This window comes from Rhea pennata, chromosome 7 (assembly GCF_028389875.1).
Source record: "Rhea pennata isolate bPtePen1 chromosome 7, bPtePen1.pri, whole genome shotgun sequence".
NCBI lineage: Eukaryota > Metazoa > Chordata > Aves > Rheiformes > Rheidae > Rhea > Rhea pennata.
Window position 1 is genome coordinate 16,245,458 of NC_084669.1, and position 22,280 is coordinate 16,267,737.

General features: G+C 58.6%; 2 protein-coding genes across 4 annotated transcripts; one reads left to right on the forward strand and one right to left on the reverse strand.

The window, feature by feature from the left end:
- Positions 1 to 10,825: 10,825 nt before the first annotated feature.
- Positions 10,826 to 15,508, reverse strand: SLC25A28 (solute carrier family 25 member 28). 3 transcript variants are annotated; one of them, XM_062580535.1, is made up of 4 exons: positions 15,179 to 15,508; positions 14,763 to 14,991; positions 13,563 to 13,619; positions 10,826 to 11,925 (listed from the first exon to the last, which is right to left on the reverse strand). In XM_062580535.1, exons 1-4 carry the CDS (start codon positions 15,491 to 15,493, stop codon positions 11,408 to 11,410), a joined length of 1,119 nt encoding a protein of 372 aa, XP_062436519.1. In that variant the 5' UTR covers positions 15,494 to 15,508; the 3' UTR covers positions 10,826 to 11,407. The 3 variants fall into 3 exon arrangements, with proteins under 3 accessions (XP_062436519.1, XP_062436518.1, XP_062436520.1); XM_062580534.1 differs by lacking the exon at positions 15,179 to 15,508 and having other exon boundaries at positions 14,822 to 14,864; XM_062580536.1 differs by lacking the exons at positions 14,763 to 14,991; positions 15,179 to 15,508 and adding an exon at positions 14,454 to 14,739.
- A 943-nt stretch (positions 15,509 to 16,451) lies between these two features.
- On the forward strand, positions 16,452 to 22,161 carry ENTPD7 (ectonucleoside triphosphate diphosphohydrolase 7). The gene is made up of 12 exons (XM_062580406.1): positions 16,452 to 16,459; positions 16,544 to 16,720; positions 16,815 to 17,020; positions 17,199 to 17,349; positions 17,790 to 17,893; positions 18,311 to 18,367; positions 18,877 to 19,025; positions 19,117 to 19,283; positions 19,856 to 20,180; positions 20,276 to 20,361; positions 20,525 to 20,686; positions 20,883 to 22,161. Exons 1-12 carry the CDS (start codon positions 16,452 to 16,454, stop codon positions 21,112 to 21,114), a joined length of 1,824 nt encoding a protein of 607 aa, XP_062436390.1. The 3' UTR covers positions 21,115 to 22,161.
- The last annotated feature ends 119 nt before the right edge of the window (positions 22,162 to 22,280 follow it).

The following is a 22,280-nucleotide window of genomic DNA, read 5'->3' on the forward strand; positions in this document are numbered from 1 at the left end:
TGTGTAAGCTGAAGGAATCATAACCACAGTGCAACCTTTTCCAAAATCAGGGTGTACTGTGAGAGGATCTCCCAGCTTAGCATATCCCCTCCAAGTATGTGGTTGCTGAGTAGAAACCCGCTTCATCCCCAGCTGTGCCCAGAGGCCCTGGACAAGACCAGAGCCCTGACGTGAGACATACTGCACATGTCCATGGTTGCAGACAGTCTCTGAAGCACAGACAGTTAAGCAGCAATCCCATGGTTGTGTTACACGATGCGATGCCAGGCAGCGCCAACATTTTCAGGCACCGGTGGTACCAAGCATTGCTCTATGCACATGTTTAGTCTTGTGCTCTTGTGCTCACCCCACTCCTGCTTGGTGGCACCCATGTGCACTCCCCACTCCTGCTCTCTCCATCCAAGGGCTGGCGCAGAACTGCTGCTGCTCATCCAGGGCCTGGGGGATGCTGAGAGAGCCTCGCTGAAGTCTGATGTGGCACAGTAGGGGAGTTTCTGGATGTCCACCATAGTGAGCCCCTCTCCTGGGACAGATCCCAGCTGTCCTGGCAAGATCAGACTTGAGGGAGGGCAGGGGATTAGTGGGAGGGACCCCTCTGCAGACTCTTTTGCCCAAAGCCCCAGAGCTGATGGGAAGGACAGAGGAGCCAAGAAAGATCTCGCGATGCTGGGGAGCCTGTTGAGCTCTGTGGCGGAAATGAGGCTCTCCAAAGAGGAGGAACAGCCGAGAGAGGCTAGTGGGAGGGAGATGGTGGGAGATCACAGATTGGACAAGCTGCCCAGGGAGGAGAGACACAATGGAGGGAAGTTACTGCGTGGCCAAGTGGGAGGCAGCACCCGCCTGTGACGCACCCCGTCCCCCGGCGCCCAGCGGTGACGTGTCACGCTCACGGTTGTACGCAAGGGAGCGCTTTTGGTGAGGGGCAGGAAGGCATTTGTGGAACTCACTACTGCATGATCTCTCCGTGGTGGGTGACGTGGCTGGAGGAACAGGGCGGCAGGCCAGGGAAAGAGGGATGGAGAGAGCCATGGTCAAGGGGCAGAGGTCGTGCGTTGTTTCTTCCTGATCAAACAGAGGGATTTACCGCTGTTTGGGAGCTAGAGAGGGAAGGCAACGATTGATTTCGAACAGGGCCTGGACTGGTCTAAAAGAACGTGCTGACTTAAAGCAAAGGAGGGATGGAGCAGAGGGGAGCAGCTCTTAGAGGAGGAGAGGGCAGTTCCATCCCCTGGAGCTACCGGGCCTCTGATTCACTTTGTGCACAGGCTCAAATTCCATTTTTCATTCAGGTTTCCTTGCTGAGGAAGAGCCCATAAGCAAAACTCATCTCTATCCAGCAGTCTCCAGTGATTCCCAGGGAGGGTTTATTCAAATCCAAGTACTACCTGTTTTTCCATGGATTCTCTGTCCCGTTCAGGATCAGACAGGAAAACTGTTCCCTCTGGAGAACCCTGGATATGCTCTGGTTTCCTCTCCTTCCTGACATCTTTTTCCATTTCTCCTTTTCACCCACTTCAGTCATCTCCCCTTATGCTCTTCATCCTTCTCTATCCACCTGCTGGCATCAACAAGGAAATTTGGCACGCTGATCAGCATCACCGTTGTGTCTGGAATAAGATTCACGGGGGCCAGAGAGCTGACTCCTTTCAGAGGCGCTGATGGTGGCTGCCTGCAGACTCAGGCAGAGCTCACCGCATCCTGGCTCCATCTACAGCACTGGTACAGCTACAGTGGTCTCTGGGCCTGGTGGCCCGGCTGTGTGATGTGATGGTGTTGGGCTGCTCCCACTTTGTCTCAGAGCTGGGGCAGCTCCTCTCGCCTGCCATAAAAGCGAAGTGTGAGTGCAGCGTTCCCATGGGACATCAACCAACCCGCTCACTCTCCCTTCTGCCTCTCATGTAAGGGCAGAGTGAGGGTGCAAGAGAAAGCAGGAGCCACAGTCACAGCATGGCAGACAGTCAGGGGCAGGGACAAGGCTTTCCCATGGGCCGTGCAGTAGGAGCACTTGCTCTGCAGCACTTCTGCCAGGAGCACATGCTGCAGCTGCCCCTGGCTGCGGGCAGAGAGCTCCAGAAGCTGCTTGGCCACCAGGGACTTTGCAGGAGCCTCTGTCATGTGCTCTATGGGCAGCTGGTGTTGGAGATGCTGGAAGCTCTTGCTGGCTATGGCAGTGAGGGACTTCTCCATTGCACAAGCACTCTCCAGTGCCAAGAATGCTGTGGCCAGCCATGGATCTGGTAAATAAATCAAAATACCAGTACTTGTGCAGTGCAGCCTCCAGTGAGGGTCTCTTCCACTACATGTGCAACAGCACACAGGCCAGGAACCTGTCTTGCTTTCGTAGATGAGTAACTTCTGCCCACAACCTCTCCTTAGTCCTCAAGCCTGTCCCTCCAGCCGTTACTGGATGATTACACCTGAGTAAGTGTGTGTGGGGGATACTCGCTTCTCAGCTGTTTCTTCTCTGATTTCTGCACCAGTGACACCAGACACAGTGCTGCTAAGGCAAATGGTATGAGGGAGCCATCCAGAGAAAGGGAATGTTTGTGGGTGACTGGTAAGGCCTTGTCTGGTCACACCAGGGCCTCCGTGCAGGCCCTGTTGGGATGCACCCACCCCACTGGCCTTTTCTTGCAGAGGTGGCAATGAACACTGATGAAGCGCATAGATGTGGGGGCCTTTCACCCCGTCTAGGGAAGGACAGGCTTTCCCAGTAAGTGGGATGGTGGTTACACCTGCCTGGCCCTCACTGACTTGCAACAAACAGACTTGAAGACTTGTGTTGAGCACGATGAACCCAGGTGTCTGGGAACCCCTGTTTTTCAGGAAAGGCTTTACAGACCACTGGTGAAGGCATGTTTCTTCTGTGCAGGTGCCAGTGATCCTGAAAATTTCTCATTTCTGCTGTGTGTTGGCTTGCCCTGTGTGGTTGTGCCAGTCCTAGGGAAGCTGTTTGGGGTTGTGTGCAGAGTTTGGGTTCCTGGGGGACAAAAAGGGCAATAGCAGTGCACCTTCTTGCCACTCCACCTCCTTGCTGCGATTCTGCTGATACCCCTGGGGCAGAGCTTTGCTGATGGCCAGAAAGCCTCTCGGGCCCTACCAGAGCCCTTGCCTGGCCGCACGGCGTGCCACGTTTCACTGTGTGCAATAAAATCGGCATTTTCAAGGCGACAACGCTCAGCCGCGAACACGACTAGCTGCAAGAGCCGGGCAGCGAGGCGCCCCGCCTGCCTCGCTGCTGGGGGGAGCGGAGACCCCCCTCGGGCTCCCGCCCCGGCAGCGGCTGCTGGCTGGGACCCCCCAGGCCACCCTGGGCTCCTGCCTGGGACCCCGGGTCCCCTGGGCAGGTCCCCTCGTGGGATACGCCACCGCCACCTACCGGCAAGCGCACCGGGACGGGCACGGGACAGGTCTCGCTCCGTCCCCGCCGCTGCCTGCCGGGGGGACTCTGCGTCCGGTTTCGGCTGCTTTTAGGGGATAAGTGCGAGGCCGGGACCCAGGAGGGTGCAGAGCGGGCGTGCAGGACTGCGCCTCGCTGCTGGCCGCCTGCCGCGGGGCTGGGGGCGGCGGCGCGGCGCGGCGCGGCGCGGCGGGACGGGACGGGACGGCCGGACCGCTCGCTTTTGCTCCGCGCAGCCGGCGTCTCCCCGAGGCCCCGGGGAGCAGGGCGAGGGGAGGAAGCGGCAGGCACCCGGCGTCGCACAGCCGCGCCTGGGAGAGCTGGGGACAGGAGCCGGCCTCCTCTGCGTCCCGCTAGCCCGCCCTGTTTGGTGACTTGTGTTTTACTCGGTGGAGTACAAACGTCCAACAAGCCTTTGCCAGAGCCCCAGTGGTTGTCGGCACCGATTCGCCTCGCCGTCCCACAGCAACGCGCGGCTCTGAGCACCGCGCCCGGCGCCAGCAGCCCCCCGGCCGAAGGGCCCTGCGGCCCAGCACCGCCCCAGCCTCTGGCCACTGCATTCGGCCCCGCAAGTCCTTGTCCCAAGGACATCTCGCAGGCTGCGGTGTCCAGCGCCTCACGCCTGTTACCGCTGCGGCCTCACCAGAGGGAGCTCTGTCCCTGCTGCAGGCACAGCCCAGTTCCCTAATCCCTCGCCTTTTTATAGCCGTTGGCAATGCCCAGTACCCAGGACACCCAAAGATGCCAGGAGACAGAGAGGCAGGCTGCTTGGGTTTACATTTCTCCCAGCACCTGCCTTGCTCTGCCAGACATGGCCTATGCATGGCCAGGACATGCTTATATTAGCCCTTGTGTCATATATGTCCCGTGGGAGCTGCAGGGTTTCTCCGGGTTGCGCATGGTGGTGAGAGCAGTAGGTACAGTGCAGGGAGATAGGGCTGGAGCCCCCCAGTCTCCAGGGTCTGGACAGCCTTTGGCTTTTCTGAAAGCCGTCCGTGGGCAGGCTCTAGTGGCACGGCACACCTAAGCCATCCCCACCGTCTCGGCCTTGGGACAGTGCTCACACTCAGGTCCGCTGCAGTGCTCCTGCACCCTGCTGCCGTCTCCTGTGCTGTCCCCCCCATCCAGCCCCAGTGAGCCCAGGAGCAGCTCTTTGCACCCTCTGCCAGGCCCCAGTGTGCCGCTCCGGCTGTTTTGATCCCAGCTCCAGCCAGGTGAAAACCTCTCTGTTCCACGTTGCTGTAGGAATCTGACACACAACCCCGCACTGACTACAAGTATTATTAACGTCTCCCCATCCAACCGATGCGATCCAGACATACTAAGGACAGTGCCAGCTCAGCAAGGGCAGGGGGTGTTTTTTTTCTGGTAACTCCTTAGTGAAAAAAAAGCAAAAAGCAAAAAGCAAAAAGCAAAAAGCAAAAGAAAAGAAAAGAAAAGAAAAGAAAAGAAAAGAAAAGAAAAGAAAAGAAAAGAAAAGAAAAGCAAAGCATATTTCAGACTCTGCTTTCCCACTACCTGGACTTGCCTGCCTCCTTGCAGGGGTGCAGTGCACAGCGGGGCTCGGGGAGCCTGGTACCAGCACAGCCAGGGGTTGTCTCGGGGCTGTTTTACCCCAGGCACTGACACGGCTCAGAAGACACTTTCCCAGAGCCCACCAGCAGCAGCGTCTGGTCTGTGTCCAGGCAGCCTCGGCTCACGAGTTTACCACTGCCGTAAGGACCGTGGGGTCATGAGAACTTGTATAAGTTTATTGGGGTCTGGCAGAGCCCTGAGCGATCCCAGAGCCAGAGCAGGCGGGAGCTGGAGGGAGGCTGGGAGCGTACCTCCGCGCTGCCGCAGCTCCGGCCACCCCTCCCGGCGGAGCGGCCGCCGGGCTGGAGGCGTCCCTCGCTGCTGTGCTCCAAAATGGGATCCTCCTCGGCCTGCCCCCGGCACCAACGGTAGGACACGGCCCCAGGCGGCAGTCAGACACGAGAAGGAAAGGCAGCAAATCCCTGGCCCCTCCAGATGTGGCTAAGGATGCTGCGGGGAGCTGAGGAGAAAATGGGTTGTCTCCAAAACTCTGGTGGGCTGAGGGTGGCTTCCTTGCTGCAAGCCAAAAATAGCCTTTTTCTTCAGAAGAGGCTGTAGGAGGGATCTCACATGCAGCACAGCCAAATACCTAGGATACCACAGGACAGGCCTGGAGTAGCGTGGCTTCCTGGAGGCTTTATCGAACTTTGGAAAGGCAACAGCCACAGCAGAAACGGCTAACAACTCCCTTCCCCTCTGGACATCTCGCCATGCCAAAGGCACCCACGTGCTCACAAGCGGACACCCCCAACCGGGCAGAGCCAGGCAAGCAAAGTGGGAAGCCCATGCCAGGCCTCCCCTGCCCAAAGGCAGAGGCCAGGGCCCCGGGGTCCCGCTCAGCATCTCTCACTGCATCATCCACCCAGCAAGCAGGAGACGTGCACAGCTCAAACCTGGCGGGCAGCAGCCTGATCTGGGCCTGCAGTGTCCAGAAAGGTGCATGAGGTACCTGGGAAGACTGAGCCCTAGGGGCGGGCAGAAGCCCTCGGGGAAGGCAAATCCCTTGGCTGCAGGCAGGTGCTGTGCATTTGAGGGAAGCCAGACGACATGCTGGATCTGGAGGCATGGGATCCCAGGCTGGTGGCTCACTTGCAGGTGCCTGGACACCCCCTAACACTGTTTATGCACTAGTTGTGCTGGAGAAGGGCCTCAAAATTAAATGGGTACTGACTTAGTATGAACAAGCCTCACACTAAGAGAGGTGATAAAGATGAGGCTTTTCATCCACCTAAGAGGACATGGACATATCCACCCAGACATGGAGGTGCACCTTGACAAGGAGAAACACCAGAGGACCTACCAAAGCCCAAGTCAACACAATGAAATACAAATCTGAAAGCAGCAGTTGGAAATATTTTTTATGGAAGCGCCTGGAGATCCACCCTCATGGGACTCTGAGCTGCCCCTTGCCTGCAACAGGCACCTGAGACTGTGGTGTTGCTTGGAGCCCACCAGCCTCGGCAGCCCCGTCGCTGAAGGGGCTGCACCAGTGGCTCAGGTTCAGGAGGAAGCAGGAGAGATGCAAGAGCAGCCAAGCATTGGCTGCTTCTGGCTGAGCTGATCCGGACGCGGGGACATCCCAGCAGGCTCTGCTGCCATGGGAGCTCTCCTCTTGCACGTCCGTATGCCCTAAAAGTGGGGCTGGCTCAGAGCAAGAGGGCAGGAGCAGCCTTTGCCACACAGTCTGGGAGACGGAGAATAACCCAGATCCATGTCAGTGTAATGGCATTATTGAGGAGGGAGTAGCAGATACTGCAGATCTTACCCAGACCCTGGGAGCTGTTGTGGCACCAGAAACAGAGTCCACAGCAAGAAGGAGCATGAAACAGAAATGATGCCTCGTCACCTGCCTCCCAGTGGAATAGTGCAATGGGTGACCTGAGCCTTGGGCATGAGGAGAGCGATGTAAACCGACTTCTGAGCACCTTGGCTACTGAATACAGGGTTTCCCATGCTGGCTGCATGCGCGTGGAGCTTATGGTTGAAGCAGTCTCATGGGGGCAGGAAAGCTCCTGGGTCCTTAACCCTGCCAGGCGCCTTCATTCCCACCCACGAGAGTCTGCACATGGTCCCAGAGCTGGCTGCTGATCTGTGGCAGAGATTCAGCACAGGGGACGGAAGTGGCAGCGGGGCAGGGGATTTTTCTAGTCTTCCATGGCTTGGTCTAAGCTGTGGTGGATATCTGGAAACTCCCTGGTGGGGTGTGGGGACGTTCCCATCCCAGCATCACTCATGTCCTCCACAGCGTGCAGACCCTACCATGCGGCACTGTCGCCACGTGGGCTGCTGCTGCCCGCACCGGGCCGGGCCCTGACTGCTCCTCCATAAACTGGCAAAGCCCCAGGAAACTTGAAAGGCCCCATCCCTGCCAGGGATTGCCTGGGACAACCACTTACAGGACCAGCTTCTCCATGCTGGGCAGACTTATAATATCCTAGTTCCCGCGAGTCTCGCTCCCTCCCCCAGCACTTCTCTGGGCAGTCATTCCTGGAAACATCTCTCTGCTCATTTTGGAGTCACCTTCAATCATGCCTTTGCCTGTTAACATTTATAGAGCTTCTCCCAGAGGCTCATGGATTTAATTGTGTGACTCTCCCCAGACCCTGCCCGTGTTTATACCTTTCCCTCCAAGGTGCCTGTAATCACCCTGATCCGTGGTGAGGGCCGGAGGCAACACTGCAGCTCTGCTCACCGGGAACAAATTTCTGCCTCTGCACAGGGAGGCCCATCCTTGCAGAGCTCAGTCATACCGGTCTTCTGCTGCCTCACTCCTGGCAAACTCCAATCTAATGCACTGCCTGCTAATCCTCCGTTGGTCTCTCCCAGCCATTTCTGCTTCTCGGATTTCTCCCTCTTGGGTGGAGGAGTAGCAGAGCTGCCAAATCTTGCAATACTCAGGCTATTTCTTAAAGCCCCAGCTCCTGAAACAGTGGGAAAACTGGAGGTTCCCCACTTCTGGTGCATTTGGTTTCTTTAAGCAGTTTCTAATCCTCCTGGCTGAGCAGAAAAAGCAGGGAGCATGAGCCTGCAGCCCATGCCAGGGAGGAGAGGGCAGGCACAGAACCAAGGCATGAGGCACAATGAGACAGCTCCAGGCCATGAAGCTGCAGCCCTGCAGCAGTGGCCTCCCTGCGCCGCAGGGGCAGTTGGACCTACTGGGCAGCTGTGGGCACACTCAAATTCCCACCTGAGTGCAACCTGCATTAGAAACCAGAAGAGAGAGCCTTAGAAGAAACATAGAGCTAGGTATGGGATGGGGCTTGCTGCAGCGGTGTTGAGCACACACATCTGCAGTGCAGAAGGCATCTTAGAAAGCCCCGTGTTGGCCGCTAGCAGAGCATCACCCACGGCAGGGCCTCCTGTGCTGGCTGCCCCTACCAAGCTCGGCCTCCTACTCCTTACCTGGGCACCAGCTCCACAGCTTTGCAGTGGCAGGAAAACCCCTCTTTGCCCTGGCCCCAGCAGGCAAAGTGGGGTCTGGCTGGGTGCAGCCCTCCTCCTTGCAGGATAGAACAGGCCGGAGAATCCGCTGGAACAGCCCCAAGCTGACATAGATGCAAACAGACATCACATACCACAGCTGTGAACACATTTCCTCCAGGGAGTTATTTTGGGCATGGCATTGTGGGATAGATGTCCCTCCTCCAGGCACTGTGGGGTGTGCACAACCACCTTGGGCTCTGCCCGGCTCCAAGGCGTGAGCCCCACCATAGCACAGCATCCATCCAGCACAAGCACGTGGCTCCAGCCTGGATAGCTCCGTTGTCCTGTCCTGTTTGAAGCCTCCTCAAAAGGATTACCTAGATCTCCTGCCATTGGGCATCTGGTTAGAGCCTGGCATCCTGTGCCGGCGCTCGACTCAACAGGAACAGAGGTTCAGGTCCAGGAAGTTCAGAACAACTAAAACAATCCTTCGGTGCTCAGCACACAAGCTGGCAATGTTGGCTTTGAAGTCCAGAGCTCAGTAGCACTCTAAAAGTAGTCGGCATTAACACAGCTAGCAAAACCAAAAATAAATAAAAAAAAAGTATTAATTATTACTAGATCAGAAAAGACATTAGCACTCTAAGTAACTGTTCTGGAAGAGTTTTAAACAGTTGCACTAATCACGGCACAAACTAGTCTTGTTATTCAAAACCAGGAGGCAAAAGCTCTGGTGAGCCCCAAATCTATGCAAGCGAGGTGCACAGACCCCCTTGATGGTCTTCCAGACGTCAGCATGATTCCTGGACTGCCCTCAGCACACATGACCCAGCATCTCTCCTGCCTTGGTGCTGCTCAGAGAGGTCTGGAGGCGTCTTGAGGATCCACGGGTACTCACAGGACCCACAGTCCCCACTGTTCCAGTAGGGTGGCAACCCATATCTGAGACAGGTGACATGCCATAAGCCCTTGCTTTGCCTTCACCCTGTAAGCAAAAATGCCAAGACCTTCCCAGACCACAGCAGTGAAGGTGGCAGGAATCTGTTTACCACAGGTCCATCATGAACCTGAGAGCCAAGTGTCCCCAAAATGCCCTGGCTGCACTTTCCCACACTCCTCTCCTGCCTCCCCTCATACACATCCTCCCTGGTGGCAGCACCCCATGAGCACCCCACTCTGAGCTGCCAGAGCAGGTCCAAACAGTCCCCTCTCTACCAGCTGCAGATTTGAAGCCCAGAGGGCTACACAGGGGCCTGGCACTAGAGAGGTTATTTTCCCACATGATGATTCCCTTGATCACTCAGGGGGGGCTCAGCCTTCCCTAAGGGCAGAAAGGCAAGTCCTGCTCAGCACCTTAAAGCCCTGCTCATCTCAGGACACAGCTTGGACATCTCCAGGGCAGCCAGGCCAGGCCGGGCAGGCCCACTCCTCCCACCACCCACTCCAGCCCCCCTTTTCCCTGTCACCTTCCAGACCCTGCCTCCATTTCACCGTGGCTCAGCTCCTACATCCTGTTTCCCCTTGGAGGCCCATCTCCCAGCCACTGCCTTCTCCACTGCCGCTATTTTCCCTCTCAGCATCCCCCCTGCCTTTTCCCCTTAACCCTTGTCAGACCCTCACAGTCCCAGCTCCCTCAAGGCAGAGAACAGGATGGCCTCATGGACATAGGATTCAGGACCATCTGAACCTCCCCCTGCAGTTTAATGTCTCTCCCCACATACCCCCAAACCCTGCAGTCAGCCATCAAGGCCAGCCCAGTTGCAGCCTTGCCAGGGCCACTGGTTTGTTCCCAGACTGGCAGGTCTGTGCAGGGACCTCCTGTTGCAGAGCTGGCATGCAGCATGAGAAAGGCCTAGGAAGGGAGGCAGATGCCAACTGGGGAAAGTCAAGCTGCTTCCCAGCTGCGCTGTATGGCCAACAGTGTCCTCCTCCTTGGGAGAGGAGGCAAGCTGGGGAGTTACTGCCTGTGACAACGGACATGACATAGCACATGACTCTCAGCATCACCCCTCTAGACACTAAGCTGCTCTGATCAGCTGTATCCAGCTTCATGGCACCAGTCAGCATATCTTGGGGTTGCACCAGTGCCTACTTTGTTACATGACACAACTCCTAGAAGCCTGGCCCAACAGAGGGGTAAGCAAAGAGCACTGCCTTTCTCACTGTCTTTCCTCCACCATCTAACACCTTCCTCCCTCAAATTCCTGCAAAGGGCTGCAAAATACATTTCTCATCCTTTGTGCATGAGCCTCCACTGAGCACATCACCCAATCTGTCTCCCTCCTGCTCCACAGTCTCCAGTGAGTTGTTTCAAACACGCCACCTTAACAAGAAGCACTACAAAAGAGCCCAGCACTGGGCACAGAGAGAAAGGTCCCACACTAGTGCTGAAACTGGGCCCTTCAAGAGTAAAAAGGGGACATGACAATAGAGCAGAACTGTTTTTATTGGAGGTGTCAAGAGCAGGAACAATAACAAACCTACAGACTCCCCTCCTCAAGTGCCATCCTTCCCCACCCACCACCACCAGGGCAGTCAGCATCACGTGTGCGTGCTACAAGACAACGGCAAGGCTTATACTTTGCTTCAGCCAAAAGCCAGACAGCAGCCCTCAGCATCCTAGGCAGTGCTGCTGCCCCTTCCATGGTGACTGCGAGCTCAGCTTTACCCCGCTAGTGGTAGTGCAGGACATTCACCTTCCCCTCCAAGAATGGGTGAGCTTCGCATTAGAGGAGGTTTTTGTTAAGAGAAGGACCGGAGCACAGCTCCACTGAAGTGCAAGGGGAGGCAACCTGGGCTGTAGCTCCCAGCAGGATCTCTCTGAGATGAGAGCACAGGCTGTGCAGCCTGAGCAGAGCTGCAGCAGCCACAGGCAAGAAATGGCATTGCTAAACCCAGAAGGGCTTTGCTGCCCCCTCTCTTCAGCACAAACCAAACCAAAATGCAGAGGGTCAGAAGACAAACCAGGAGGGGAGGTGAAGCAGGTCTGGAATAGGGTTCAGCTCTGGCTCATTTCCCAGCCCGACGCTCCTCCTGGCGCTTGGTGAGGATATATTTGAAGAACTCGTACACAGACCAGGCAATTGCTGTTGAGGGCATCTGATAAATGACTCTAGCCTGGACTCCTCTGAAGTAGGCAGTCACACCGCCCACTTGGTATACCGTCCTGAAGGCATTGGCCATGCCTGTGATGTGTCCACTGATGTTGGAGCTCAAGGCCAGAGACTCCTGGGTGTTGAGCAGCGTTTTGCAAACGTCCAAAGGTGTAGTGGCAGCAGCAGCTACAGCCCCCGCGCAGGCCCCGGAGACCATGTGGGAGCTTGGGTTGTACTGTCTGTGGGGGTTGAGCTGCTCTTGCAAGAACTCGTAGGTCATGAAGTGAATGGCTTGGAAGGGGATGTTCATGGTGAGCTGGGTGGTGTAGCTGCGATAGAAAGCTCCAGCCCCTTCGTTGCGCCACACAGTCCGTACACAGTCCGTCACACACTGGTAAGGCGAGTTGTACATCTGCATCCTCTGTTTGACCACTTGAGACAGCCAACAGCAGCCAGCAGCAGCAGCCAGGACCCAGACACAGAGAGGAACAGGGGAGAAAAAGGGTAAGTGTGAAGCCAGGCTTCCTGCAAACACCTTGGAGTTTGCTTAAGAGCTGATGACTGACAACTCTGACCAGCAATGTCCTGTATGCCCCCAGGCAGGATTGTAGCTATTTAGATCTGTGTGAGGCATCACCATAACACACAACATAACCATCACCTGCAAACCCTGCGGCTACTACAGCCTGTTCTACTAAACATCCTCACCTTGAGGCATACGCACCGAAGATCCAATGTGCACACCTCCCCCACTCCCAAGTGGCCAACTTCCCCCCATCCACTACTGCAGATCTACTATGCAGCCAAAAGAACCTCTCCTATATTTATTCTGGCGTTTTCCAGATAGATCTCCAGATCTGTATTAATCTGTCACTCCTTAGCCACCCCCTCTCCCAGTCCAGAATGGCTGGAGCACACTGCAGAGACAGGCTGCAAGGAAATGTTACCATCCATTGCTGAAACACAGGCACAGGCGAAAAAAACAGACACCCAGCTTATTCACCAAAAACACCCAACAGCAAACCAGAGGAGCCCAGAAGGCAGCCTACTGCTGTCCTGCCTCCACCTATCTCACAGGGCGACTATAAGGAGCTAAACGCAACGTGATTACAACAAATACTACAGTTGTGATAAGAAGAGGTGCTTCAGGGAAGGAATGACAACAGTTCAGCCAAAGCAACTGCTTGTTCCTTAGAGTTACAACCATGCTGTGGGAAAGCAGGAGGCCTTGCTGGCTGCAGTGGTCCAAAGCCTTCCTATGGTCCTCCTGAAGAGAGGAAAGGCATTCACCTATCTCCTTCTCAGAGCTTCAAGAAGGATAGCCCTACACAAACAAGGCAGTTGCTGAGCTCAAATCAGTTGAGCCTGCCCTGAAATAACTTAGGTAGGGCTAAAATGTTCCTAGGCACTGTTCAGGTTATCAGAGTGTGTGATGTTTGCCCTGAGAGCTGCTATCGATGGCTATTACAGTTCTTGATTCTCCTGTGGTCACAAGCCTTCCCATGTCGAGAAAAACAAACATTTGTGATTGTCAGTGATGTGACACAGTGAGGTGTCACTATTCCCCCTTCCTCCCACCATATTCATAAACTGCAATTGTAATTCTCTTCTGCCTTTTTCGTATCAGGTATAACAAAACTAATCCCTTCCAGACACTTCATAAGACGAGATCTCCCGTTTCCTGACTTCTCTAACATGCCTTTTGCATCTCATCATTTCTTTTCCTCCCTGAACACAGAAGCCCAGATCACATCGCATCTTACATCTCACCACAGTAATGCCTGGTTTCCCTGCCATTCCCCTAGAATGATTTCCTCAAAAGTCAAGCTCACATCTCTCTCTTGCTTCCTCTGCTGCTCCTAGGCTGGGATTTGCTGCACTTCCCAGAACAAATCACCCCTGCCTACCCTACTCTGTAACTGTCTCCCTAAACAGGTCTCCCAGCCCCTGAAGTATCCTTGCAGTCAGGTGAGCAGCAAGGAAAATACCCTCTGGTGCCACAGACACGACCGGAGCAGCCTGGCAACTCCCACTCCTAGACCCTCCAGGGAGGACAGGATCATCGTTACCTTCTGCAGGGTTCATCGCCGCATCGTGGAGCAACGTTGCTACACACCCGGCTGCACCTGCAAAACAAGAACTGCCACATGTGAGGGGAGGTGGAGGCGAGAGACCCCGGGGCTCCACAACCCCGAGTCCCCCGCCAAAGCAAAGGAGGAGTCCCCTGGAAAAGAGTGAGATGCAAAGGCAGCCTCCATCTCCTGTCCAAGAGGAGGGTCAGTCCTCAGCAATTCCCACTTAAAAAGAGCTCAGCAAAGAGAGGGAGAAGAGTACAACAGTCTATCAGGTCCTGCAGGCCAGCTGGGACTCAAGTCAGTCCCAGCCCTTGCTGGACAGGAGAATGCCACCAACTCACAGGGATCCCACAGGACAGTAAGTGTCACTGTGTCCCATGCCCCACAACAAGGAAAAACTGAACATCGCTGCAAACCTGCTGAGGGCTGGACATGCCCTACTCTCCCCTTGTTCCCAGGCTTTCCCAACACAGCAGCCCATTGAGACAAGAGTCATAGGCACCACAGCAATAAGGTCTCCAAAACCACATGGACTCCTGGCCCGTGCTCCACACCACCAACCCACGCGATCACGGTTGGTCCCAGCTCATCTGTAGGCAGCTCTCATCCACCGGCATCCTTCTGAGCCAGGGGCTGGCCACTAACCTGCTTCAAGCCAGATACCTGGGAACAGCTCAGACAGGCGCAGGACCCGGTGGAGGCACAACCAGCACTTCACCCTGCCCGGCGCCAGGCCGGCGGGGAGGGGTGGCGTGGCACCGCAGCACTGCGCAGCAAGCTAGCGGCTGGAAAGAGGACAGGGCTTTAGGACATCTGTGGCATCTCGACCCGACTGGCCCAGAGCAGCAGCACTAACGCCCTAAGGCCAACGTACTGAGCGCTTACCCCATCCGCACCAACACTTCCGCCTCGCTGCCAGACGTGCTTGCTGGGCTGGGTGGGACCTCCCTACAGCACGCAAGGCTCTGGATCTTCCCTCCCCGGCCCCCCGAGGCGCTCAGCCCCCGTCCCGCAGGCTGGCCATGCCGGCCGGGGCCCCGGGCTGCCGCCCACCCTGCACCCAGGCGCGCGGAGGGCGGCCACAGGGCAGCCTGTGCCCGGCGGCGCCCGGGAGAAGGGTGGCCGGCGGGCAGCCCCGGTGGCACCCAGGGGCCCTCCCAGGGGCGCAGGGGAGCGGCGCGGAAGGACCAGTACCATTGGCCACATGGCTATTGCCCCCCGCATGGATAACATCGCTCAGTGTCTTTTTTAACTTTTCATAGCAGGCAAAATAGAGGGCGTGGGCCGGGCCGGCGCCGGTGGCGGTGATGTTCATGCCCCGCATGGGCCTCCAGACGCCCTCGGTCTGCACGATGCGCCACAGGGCCTCCAGCACGTTGCGGTAGCGGGCGGCGGGTTCCGGCTGCAGGCTCTGCATCCGCGTCTGAAACCGAAAGAAACGGGGCCGCTCGGTCTCTGCCGGCCCGCCAGGGCCTCGGCGGGGACCCCCGGGGGGAGGGACGAGACCCCGTCCTCCCCCGGGGGGCCCCGCGCGCCCGCCCCCGGCGCGGCCCCGGTGCTGCGGGCCGCCCCCCGCCGCGGGGCCCCGCAGGCCCGGCCGCCCCGCGCACCTTGACGCAGTCCACGGGGTACATCACGCAGTGCTCCATGACGCCGGCCACGGCGCCCGCCAGCATGTGCGTGGAGACGGCGGCGCCCTGCGGCAGCGCCTCGTAGTCGGGGGCGGGCGGGGAGCGCGGCTCGGGGCCCCGCGCCGCCTCGGGGCCCCCCGGGCCGGGCCCCGCCTCCGCCTCCGCGCCGCCCCGCCGCGCCCGGCCCGCGCCGCCGCCGCCGCCGCCCATCAGCAGCAGCAGGACGCGGCCCGACTCCGCGCCGCCCCGCGCGCCGGGGCTCGCGCCCGCCCCCGCGCCCGCCCCCAGCTCCATGGCGCCGCCGCCGCCGCCGCCGCCGCCCCGGCCCCGCGCCGCGCCGCCGCCGCCGCCTCCTCCGGCCCCGGGCGCCCGCGCCGCCCCGCCCCGCTGCGCCCATTGGCCCCCGCCGCCCCGGCAACGCCCCCGTCGCGCTCCCACTGGCTCGCCCCGGCGCCCACCGCCCCCGCCCGCCGTTCTCATTGGTCGGCGTGGACTCGCGTCGGCGGCCGCCACTGGCCAACCGCTCCCTCCGCCACACTCAGGCCCGGCGCCTATTGGCCCGGCGCCCTTTCCGCCCGTCGCTCCGTGGAGCCCATTGGGCGGCTGAACTTTTCGCCCCGCCCAGCCGCGCCGCCGATTGGGCAACGAGCCTTTGACCTTTGGTCCGCTTGGAGGTCTCGTAACTGGTTTTTCTCGAAATAGGGCCGAGATTGCAGTGCTCGAGCAGCCATTGGCTGTTTTGACTGCCACTCTAAGTCTTGGCGCGTGTTGTTTATTTAGGCGGCTCGGATTGGCTCCGACGGCCCCTAGAAGGCGGGCCACGCTTGGGGGCAGCGCTGCGATAAGCTGGCGCGACGGAGAAATCAGAGAGTGGCCCCGACGATTGGCTGGAGCCCCGGTGACGTCTCGCGGCGAAGGGCGGATGTGGGAAGCCGGCGGCAAGCAAGGGCGAAGCGGGGCGTAGCCTCTGCCGCCGAAGCGGGAGAGCTCTGATTGGCCGCTAGGGTGCGCGGGCGGGGCCCCGCCTGACCGCGGAGGTGCTGATTGGGCGATGCGGAGCGGGGGGGGAGGGGCGGCGCGGAGGGACCGCCCAGGCCCCGGTGTCCCCATTGGCGGTTCCCGGGGCGCCTGGTGACGTGGCCGCCGGTGCGGACACCGGGAGCGGGTCCCGGCGGCGGCGGCGGCGGCGGCCCCGCGCTGCGCGTGCGCGGGCGGCACGGGGCGATGCGCGGGCGGGCGCGGGCGAGCGCACATGGCCAGGTGAGCGGGGCCGGGCCGCGCCGGGCCGCGCCGCGGGGACCGGCGGCTCCGGTGCGCGGTCTGAGCTGTCGCCTCTGCCCGCAGGATCGGCTTCTCCTGCCTGTGCCCGGCGTCGTGGCGCCCCGCGGTGCCCTGCGGCTGCCCGCGGCCGCGCCCGGCGGCCCTGGCCCTGGCCCTGGCCGTGGGGCTGCTGCTGCTGCTGGCGGCCGCCGCCCCTCGCCGCTGGGCCGCGCCGCCCCGCGCCGCCCGGCGGTACGAGAGGTGAGCGGCGCTGCGGCGGGGGGTCCCCGGTACCCATCCCCCCCCCACCCCGCGCTCCCGGCGGCGCTGAGCCCCCGTCTCGCCCGCTCGCCAGGTACCTGGCGCGCGTGGAGGAGCTGAGGGCCACCGACACCCAGGACGCGGCGCTGAGCTACGGCATCGTCGTCGACTGCGGCAGCAGCGGGTCCCGCGTCTTCGTCTACTTCTGGCCCCCGCACAACGGCAACCCCCATGACCTGCTGGACATCAAGCAGATGAGGGACGAGAGCAGCCGTCCCGTCGTCAAGAAAATTAAGCCAGGTCTGTGCCAGCCGCCTCCTCCTGGCCTGCGGGTTGTCGCTTGCCCGTGCCTGGTGCGGCGAAGGCCCTATAAAAACTGGGGCTGCCTCTGAGCAGCCTTGGTCTCCCCCGTGCCGACGCTGGCAGGCTGCCACCGTGTCATGGGGCTTGGTCGTGCAAGTCTCTCTTTCCCGTGCAGGCATCTCGGTGGTGGCAGCGACTCCCGAGCGAGCTACCCCCTACATGCGCCCCCTGCTTCAGTTTGCTGCAGCCCACGTGCCGGCCAAGAAGCACAAGGAAACTCCGCTTTACATCCTGTGCACGGCAGGCATGAGGCTGCTGCCTGAGAGGTGAGTTCGCTAGCCTCGGCGGTGCTCCTCGCTGATGCCGAGGAATCGGAGATCTGCTGGGATCCCCCAGCCTCGAGGAAAAAGGGACCCAGCCCATCCTGAGCCTACTGGGAGACGATGTAGGACTCAGTGAGACAGCAGAGGTGCCTGAGAAAGGAGGGGACAAGTGGCGAGAGGTGAGAGGCACAGGAGGATTTGAGCGTGCTGGGAGGGGCGTCTGGCAGGAAGGAGATGGTGCTGACTGTGGCAGCTTTCCTAATGGGAGGAGACACTAAAATACTGATTTCCAGTCTCCGAAACATACTGGATGCAGTAAGGGGGCTCATGCGGCTGGTCACGAGTCATATTGCAACAGGATTCCTGTTGTCTTCTGCACACTTGCAAAGGAATGCCTCTGGTGAGGATCACTTGGTATCTGTTTCTCTCCTGTGCCCTTGCAGGCAGCAAGCTGCAATCCTGGAAGACTTGGTGAGAAATGTGCCTCTGGAGTTTGATTTCCTCTTCTCCAAATCACACGCAGAAGTGATCTCAGGAAAGCAGGAAGGTGAGAACTGCCCCTGCCTCAGAGTGCTGCTCTGTCCTCGTGACCAGCAAGGAGCACCTGTAAATGCCAGCCATGGCCAGGCCCCCTGAATCAGACACAGTATGGGCTCTGGGTGCTTTTATTTGTGGCAGCAGCTCTCATTCTTGCCCTGCAGGGCACTATTGGTGAGGGGATGTGTGGCAAACGGCTGCGATCCCTGCCCTCCTCCTGACTGAGGTCTGCCGCTGAGACTGAGGTGGAGTGCAGAGATGCGCAGGGTCAGGCAGGGTTCTGCTCTCTGGTGTTGTCAGATGCTAAGTGACACTCACTGTCCAAGCACAAGAAGCTTCTCCAGCACAGGAGTGCAGCTGTTTAGTGCTAAGGGTGCTCCAGCCCCCTTTAGGGCATTGCCTGAGTGCCCCTTTATTTTCTGTACAGGTGTCTATGCTTGGATTGGCATCAACTTTGTCTTGGGGAGGTTTGAGCATGAGGACGGTGAGTTTGGCTGTTGGCGTGATGGTTGGCTGGGGAATCTGTGAGCGAAGCCCTGCTGGAGCTGACCCAGGCACTGGAGCGAAGAGCAGACTCTGGAGGAGGCAGTGCTTGCCCCTTTGGCTAGGCAGTGCCTGACTGCAGCTGTGCGTGCAAAACCCTCCTGAACCTGCGACACGGAGAGGCAGTGGCTCTGGCTGCAGGGAAGAGTCTCGGCATGCTGTTAGTGGGCACCAGCAGCATTTCGGGGGAAGAAGTAGGGAGAGAGGATTTGAAGGAGGGTTCTTGTGTTAGTTTCCAGTCCTGGATGCTTGGGGGAATGTGTGAAGCTGGTGGGCAGCCAGTGCCAAGAGCCTGGATCCACTGTGCTACAGGCAGCCCTTGGGGGCTCTTTGCAGTGCTGCATTGCTGTGGTGGAAGAGGGCCAGGCAGCTGTACCAGGGCAGTGGGGTAGCGGCGGAAAGGAGGACATGCTGCCTCATCCCTCACTAACACGCAGCTGTGGGTTGCAGAGGAGGATGCAGTGGTCACTGTGGCACTAGGGGACCAGGCGGAATCCCTGGTGCGGAAACGAACAGTTGGGATCCTGGACATGGGAGGTGCTTCCCTGCAGATTGCCTACGAGGTGCCCAATTCTGGAGCCTTCTCCTCCCCGCAGCAGGTGTGTATCTGACCAGCCATCTGGGACTGGCACCAGGAGCCAGTCTTGCCTTCCCTGGGTTGTGGCTGATGACCAACCTCTGTTTCCCCAGGAAGAGGCTGCCAAGAGCCTGCTGGCAGAGTTCAATTTGGGCTGTGATGTGCAGCACACTGGTCACATGTACCGTGTCTATGTCAACACCTTCCTTGGCTTTGGGGGCAATTTTGCTCGGCAGCGCTATGAGGAACTCGTCTTGAACCAGACCTATGCACGCAACCGGTGAGGCCACCTCACCTGCTGGGTTGCAAAATGGAGTCCTCATTCCTTTGTGCCCTCTTCTCCCATCTGGATTTACCCTGAGGGCCTCCTGTGGTGATAGCAGTTTCCAGCAGCCATGCTGGCAACAGCTGTGTGATGGTAGCAGATGCACAGCCCAAAACACAGTGCACAGGTGCTGTCCTTCTCAGATGTTATCAGCACAGCAGCTGGCTGCCCTCCTCCTTCCTCTCACCAAGCTGCAGGAGTCCCCTTTGGTCACTTTCTGCTCTGATTTTTCTCTCCTTTGCTAGCACTGATCCATCTCAGAATGTCTTTCCATCACTTCCCCACCTTGGGCTCTCCCTCTCTTGCTCCCTTCCCAGAGCAGTGTGAAGCTATCCCCAGGGTGACAGGCGCGGTCACCCTGTACCCGGAGCAAACCCTGCCTGCAGATCCCCTGGGCAGTCTGGATGGGTTGAGGGCTGAGTGGGATAGATTGCTCCCATCAGGTGTGCAAGGCTCGTGGCCCTGTTTTTTGGAGGCAGTACTAGACCCTATGCACAGTTACCTTTTCTTTCTGGCTCGTTCTACAGCCTGCTTGGCCAGCAGACGGGCCTGAGCCCTAAGACACCCTTCCTGGACCCCTGTCTGCCTGTGGGGCTGGAAGACACGGTGGTGAGAGGTGGCCAAACCCTGTACGTTCGTGGACGAGGAGACTGGCAGACTTGTGCGGACCTGTTGCACCCCCTCCTGATGGAGCCCAACAGCAGCCAGGCCTCCTTGGTGGGGGCCTACAAAGCACCCATTGACTTCAGCAACAGCGAGTTTTATGGCTTCTCTGAGTTCTTCTATTGCACCGAGGACGTGCTGCGCCTGGGGGGCCGCTATGATGCCCCCTCCTTCACCTCTGCTGCCCAGGTGAGCATTAGCCTGTCTGGGGAAGACAGAGCTGTTTCCTGTCCCAGGAGGGACCGGAGCATGTTTCTCTGAGCACCAGCTTCCCCCTTCTGCAGGAATACTGCAGCCAGAGCTGGGCGGTGCTGACACAGCGCTTCAACAACGGCCTCTACTCGTCGCATGCGGATCAGCACCGGGTCAAGTAAGGGGTTGCGCCGTAGAGGTACCTGCTATGGGGCTTGCACTGGATGTTGGGGGGACTTTGTCCAGGGTGAGCGTAACTGGGAGCTGTGGCGCAGGTAGGATGTGTTTGACTTGGATTTGGGCCCGGTGGAAGCATCTGGCTCATGCTGCTGTGTCTGCAGGTATCAGTGCTTCAAATCAGCCTGGATGTACCAGGTCCTTCACCAGGGCTTCCGCTTCCCCCTGGATTACCCCAGCCTGCACACAGCCCAGCTGGTGTACGACCGGGAGGTGCAGTGGACGCTAGGAGCCATCCTCTACAAAACACGTTTTCTGCCACTCAGGTAAAGCTAGAGGGAGCTTTAGCTTAAGCATTGGATCCTGCAATCTGGCTTGCAAGGGAAAGGGTGGTCTGGGAGCAGAGCAGGAGCTGCTGTGCAGGACAAGGGCTCTGCCACCCAAGGAAGGGGGGAAGGCAGCACAGGCAGCCCCTGGCAGCCCCCAGCAGTTCTCAAGCCTCATTTTGACTCTTCTCTGCAGGGATCTCCGGCCAGAGAGCATCCGGCAAGCACATACCTCCTGGCTGCGCCTCTCTTTTGTCTACAACCACTATCTCTTCTTTGCCTGCATGCTGGTTGTAGTGCTGGCCATAGTCCTCTACCTCCTGCGGTTGCGCCGTATCCACCGCCGGCAGCTGCGGTCTGCCCAGCTCAACATGCTCTGGCTGGACAAGGTGGTGCTGCTGCCACCGGGACAGGGAGATGGGCCATGACACCAGCAGTACCAGCTATCCAGTTGCACCAGCAGAATCAGTCCCAGGACTGGATGACAGTGCCCTGGACTCTATGGGCTTGGACTCTTTCTTGAAGACTGCCTCAATGCTGCACTCTTATCATCTCCGTGCCAGAACCACAACCCATGGGCCAAGGTAGCTACAAGCACCAGAGCATTCTTCTCTGCCACTTCCCAGCCCTAATCTTGGCATTCCCTGGCCTCTGGCCTTCTCCTTGCTATAAGGCATAGAGCAAAGTGCTGCCAGCAGGCTCAAGGCTGCAGGCCTTGCTGAGTCCCTCAGATAAGCAGGACTCAAAATCATTGAGGCAGCCAACCTGGAGCTATGGCCTGAGGCACTGGGGCCATCTCATAAGTAAGTCAGCCGCTGTTTTATTGAGTGGCCTGACATGGTGCTATAGTTCCTCATCACCTAGTGAGCTACAGAAAGGCCACACCTATGAATACAAGGGCTCAAAAACAGGAAGCTAGCAAGCTTACCGCAAAAACCACGTGAGCCGCGTGGCCACATGTGGCCAAGAGCTCCATGGAGCTGCTTGGACTGGCTTGCTTGCTCTCAAAGCATTCCTTAGCAGGGGAAGAGGTGTCCAGCTGTTGGCTGTATCCTCCCACTCTCCTTGCTCCAGCCTCCCACAGTCCTAGCTGAGACATCAGGCTCAGCTCTGAGGGCTCAGGGGCTGTTTCCTAACTGCAGCACCACCAAAGGTGGTTGTTTTTCCTTTCATTCCCTTTTAAGCATGTGTTTGCCCTGTCGTGTCCCACAGGCTAATCAGGCACTAGTGCAAAAAGGACCAGTGGTTCTTTCCCCCTTGTGAGTGCAGGCTGGGCCTGCCTATGGGGAAGCCACCACACTGCCTCCAGGCAGTTCTGGGTAGTAGCAGCTGGCTGCTGCCTCCCTCTGTGCACAGGCACAGGGAGCCTTCCTCCCCTGGGGCTGGAGCCCTGATGACCTAATGAAGTTCTTCAGTTTATACTTGAACTCAACTGTTCCTATTCCCATAGCAATAAAATAATTATGAGCCATCCAGCACTGGTCTAGTCTCCTTCTCTAATGAGCACCCATGCAGCTTGGGTGCGTAACTGGGCTTAGGCATCTCTGGCATAGCACTGCTTTATGCTGCTGGGGTTGTCCCTGGGGTGGGACAA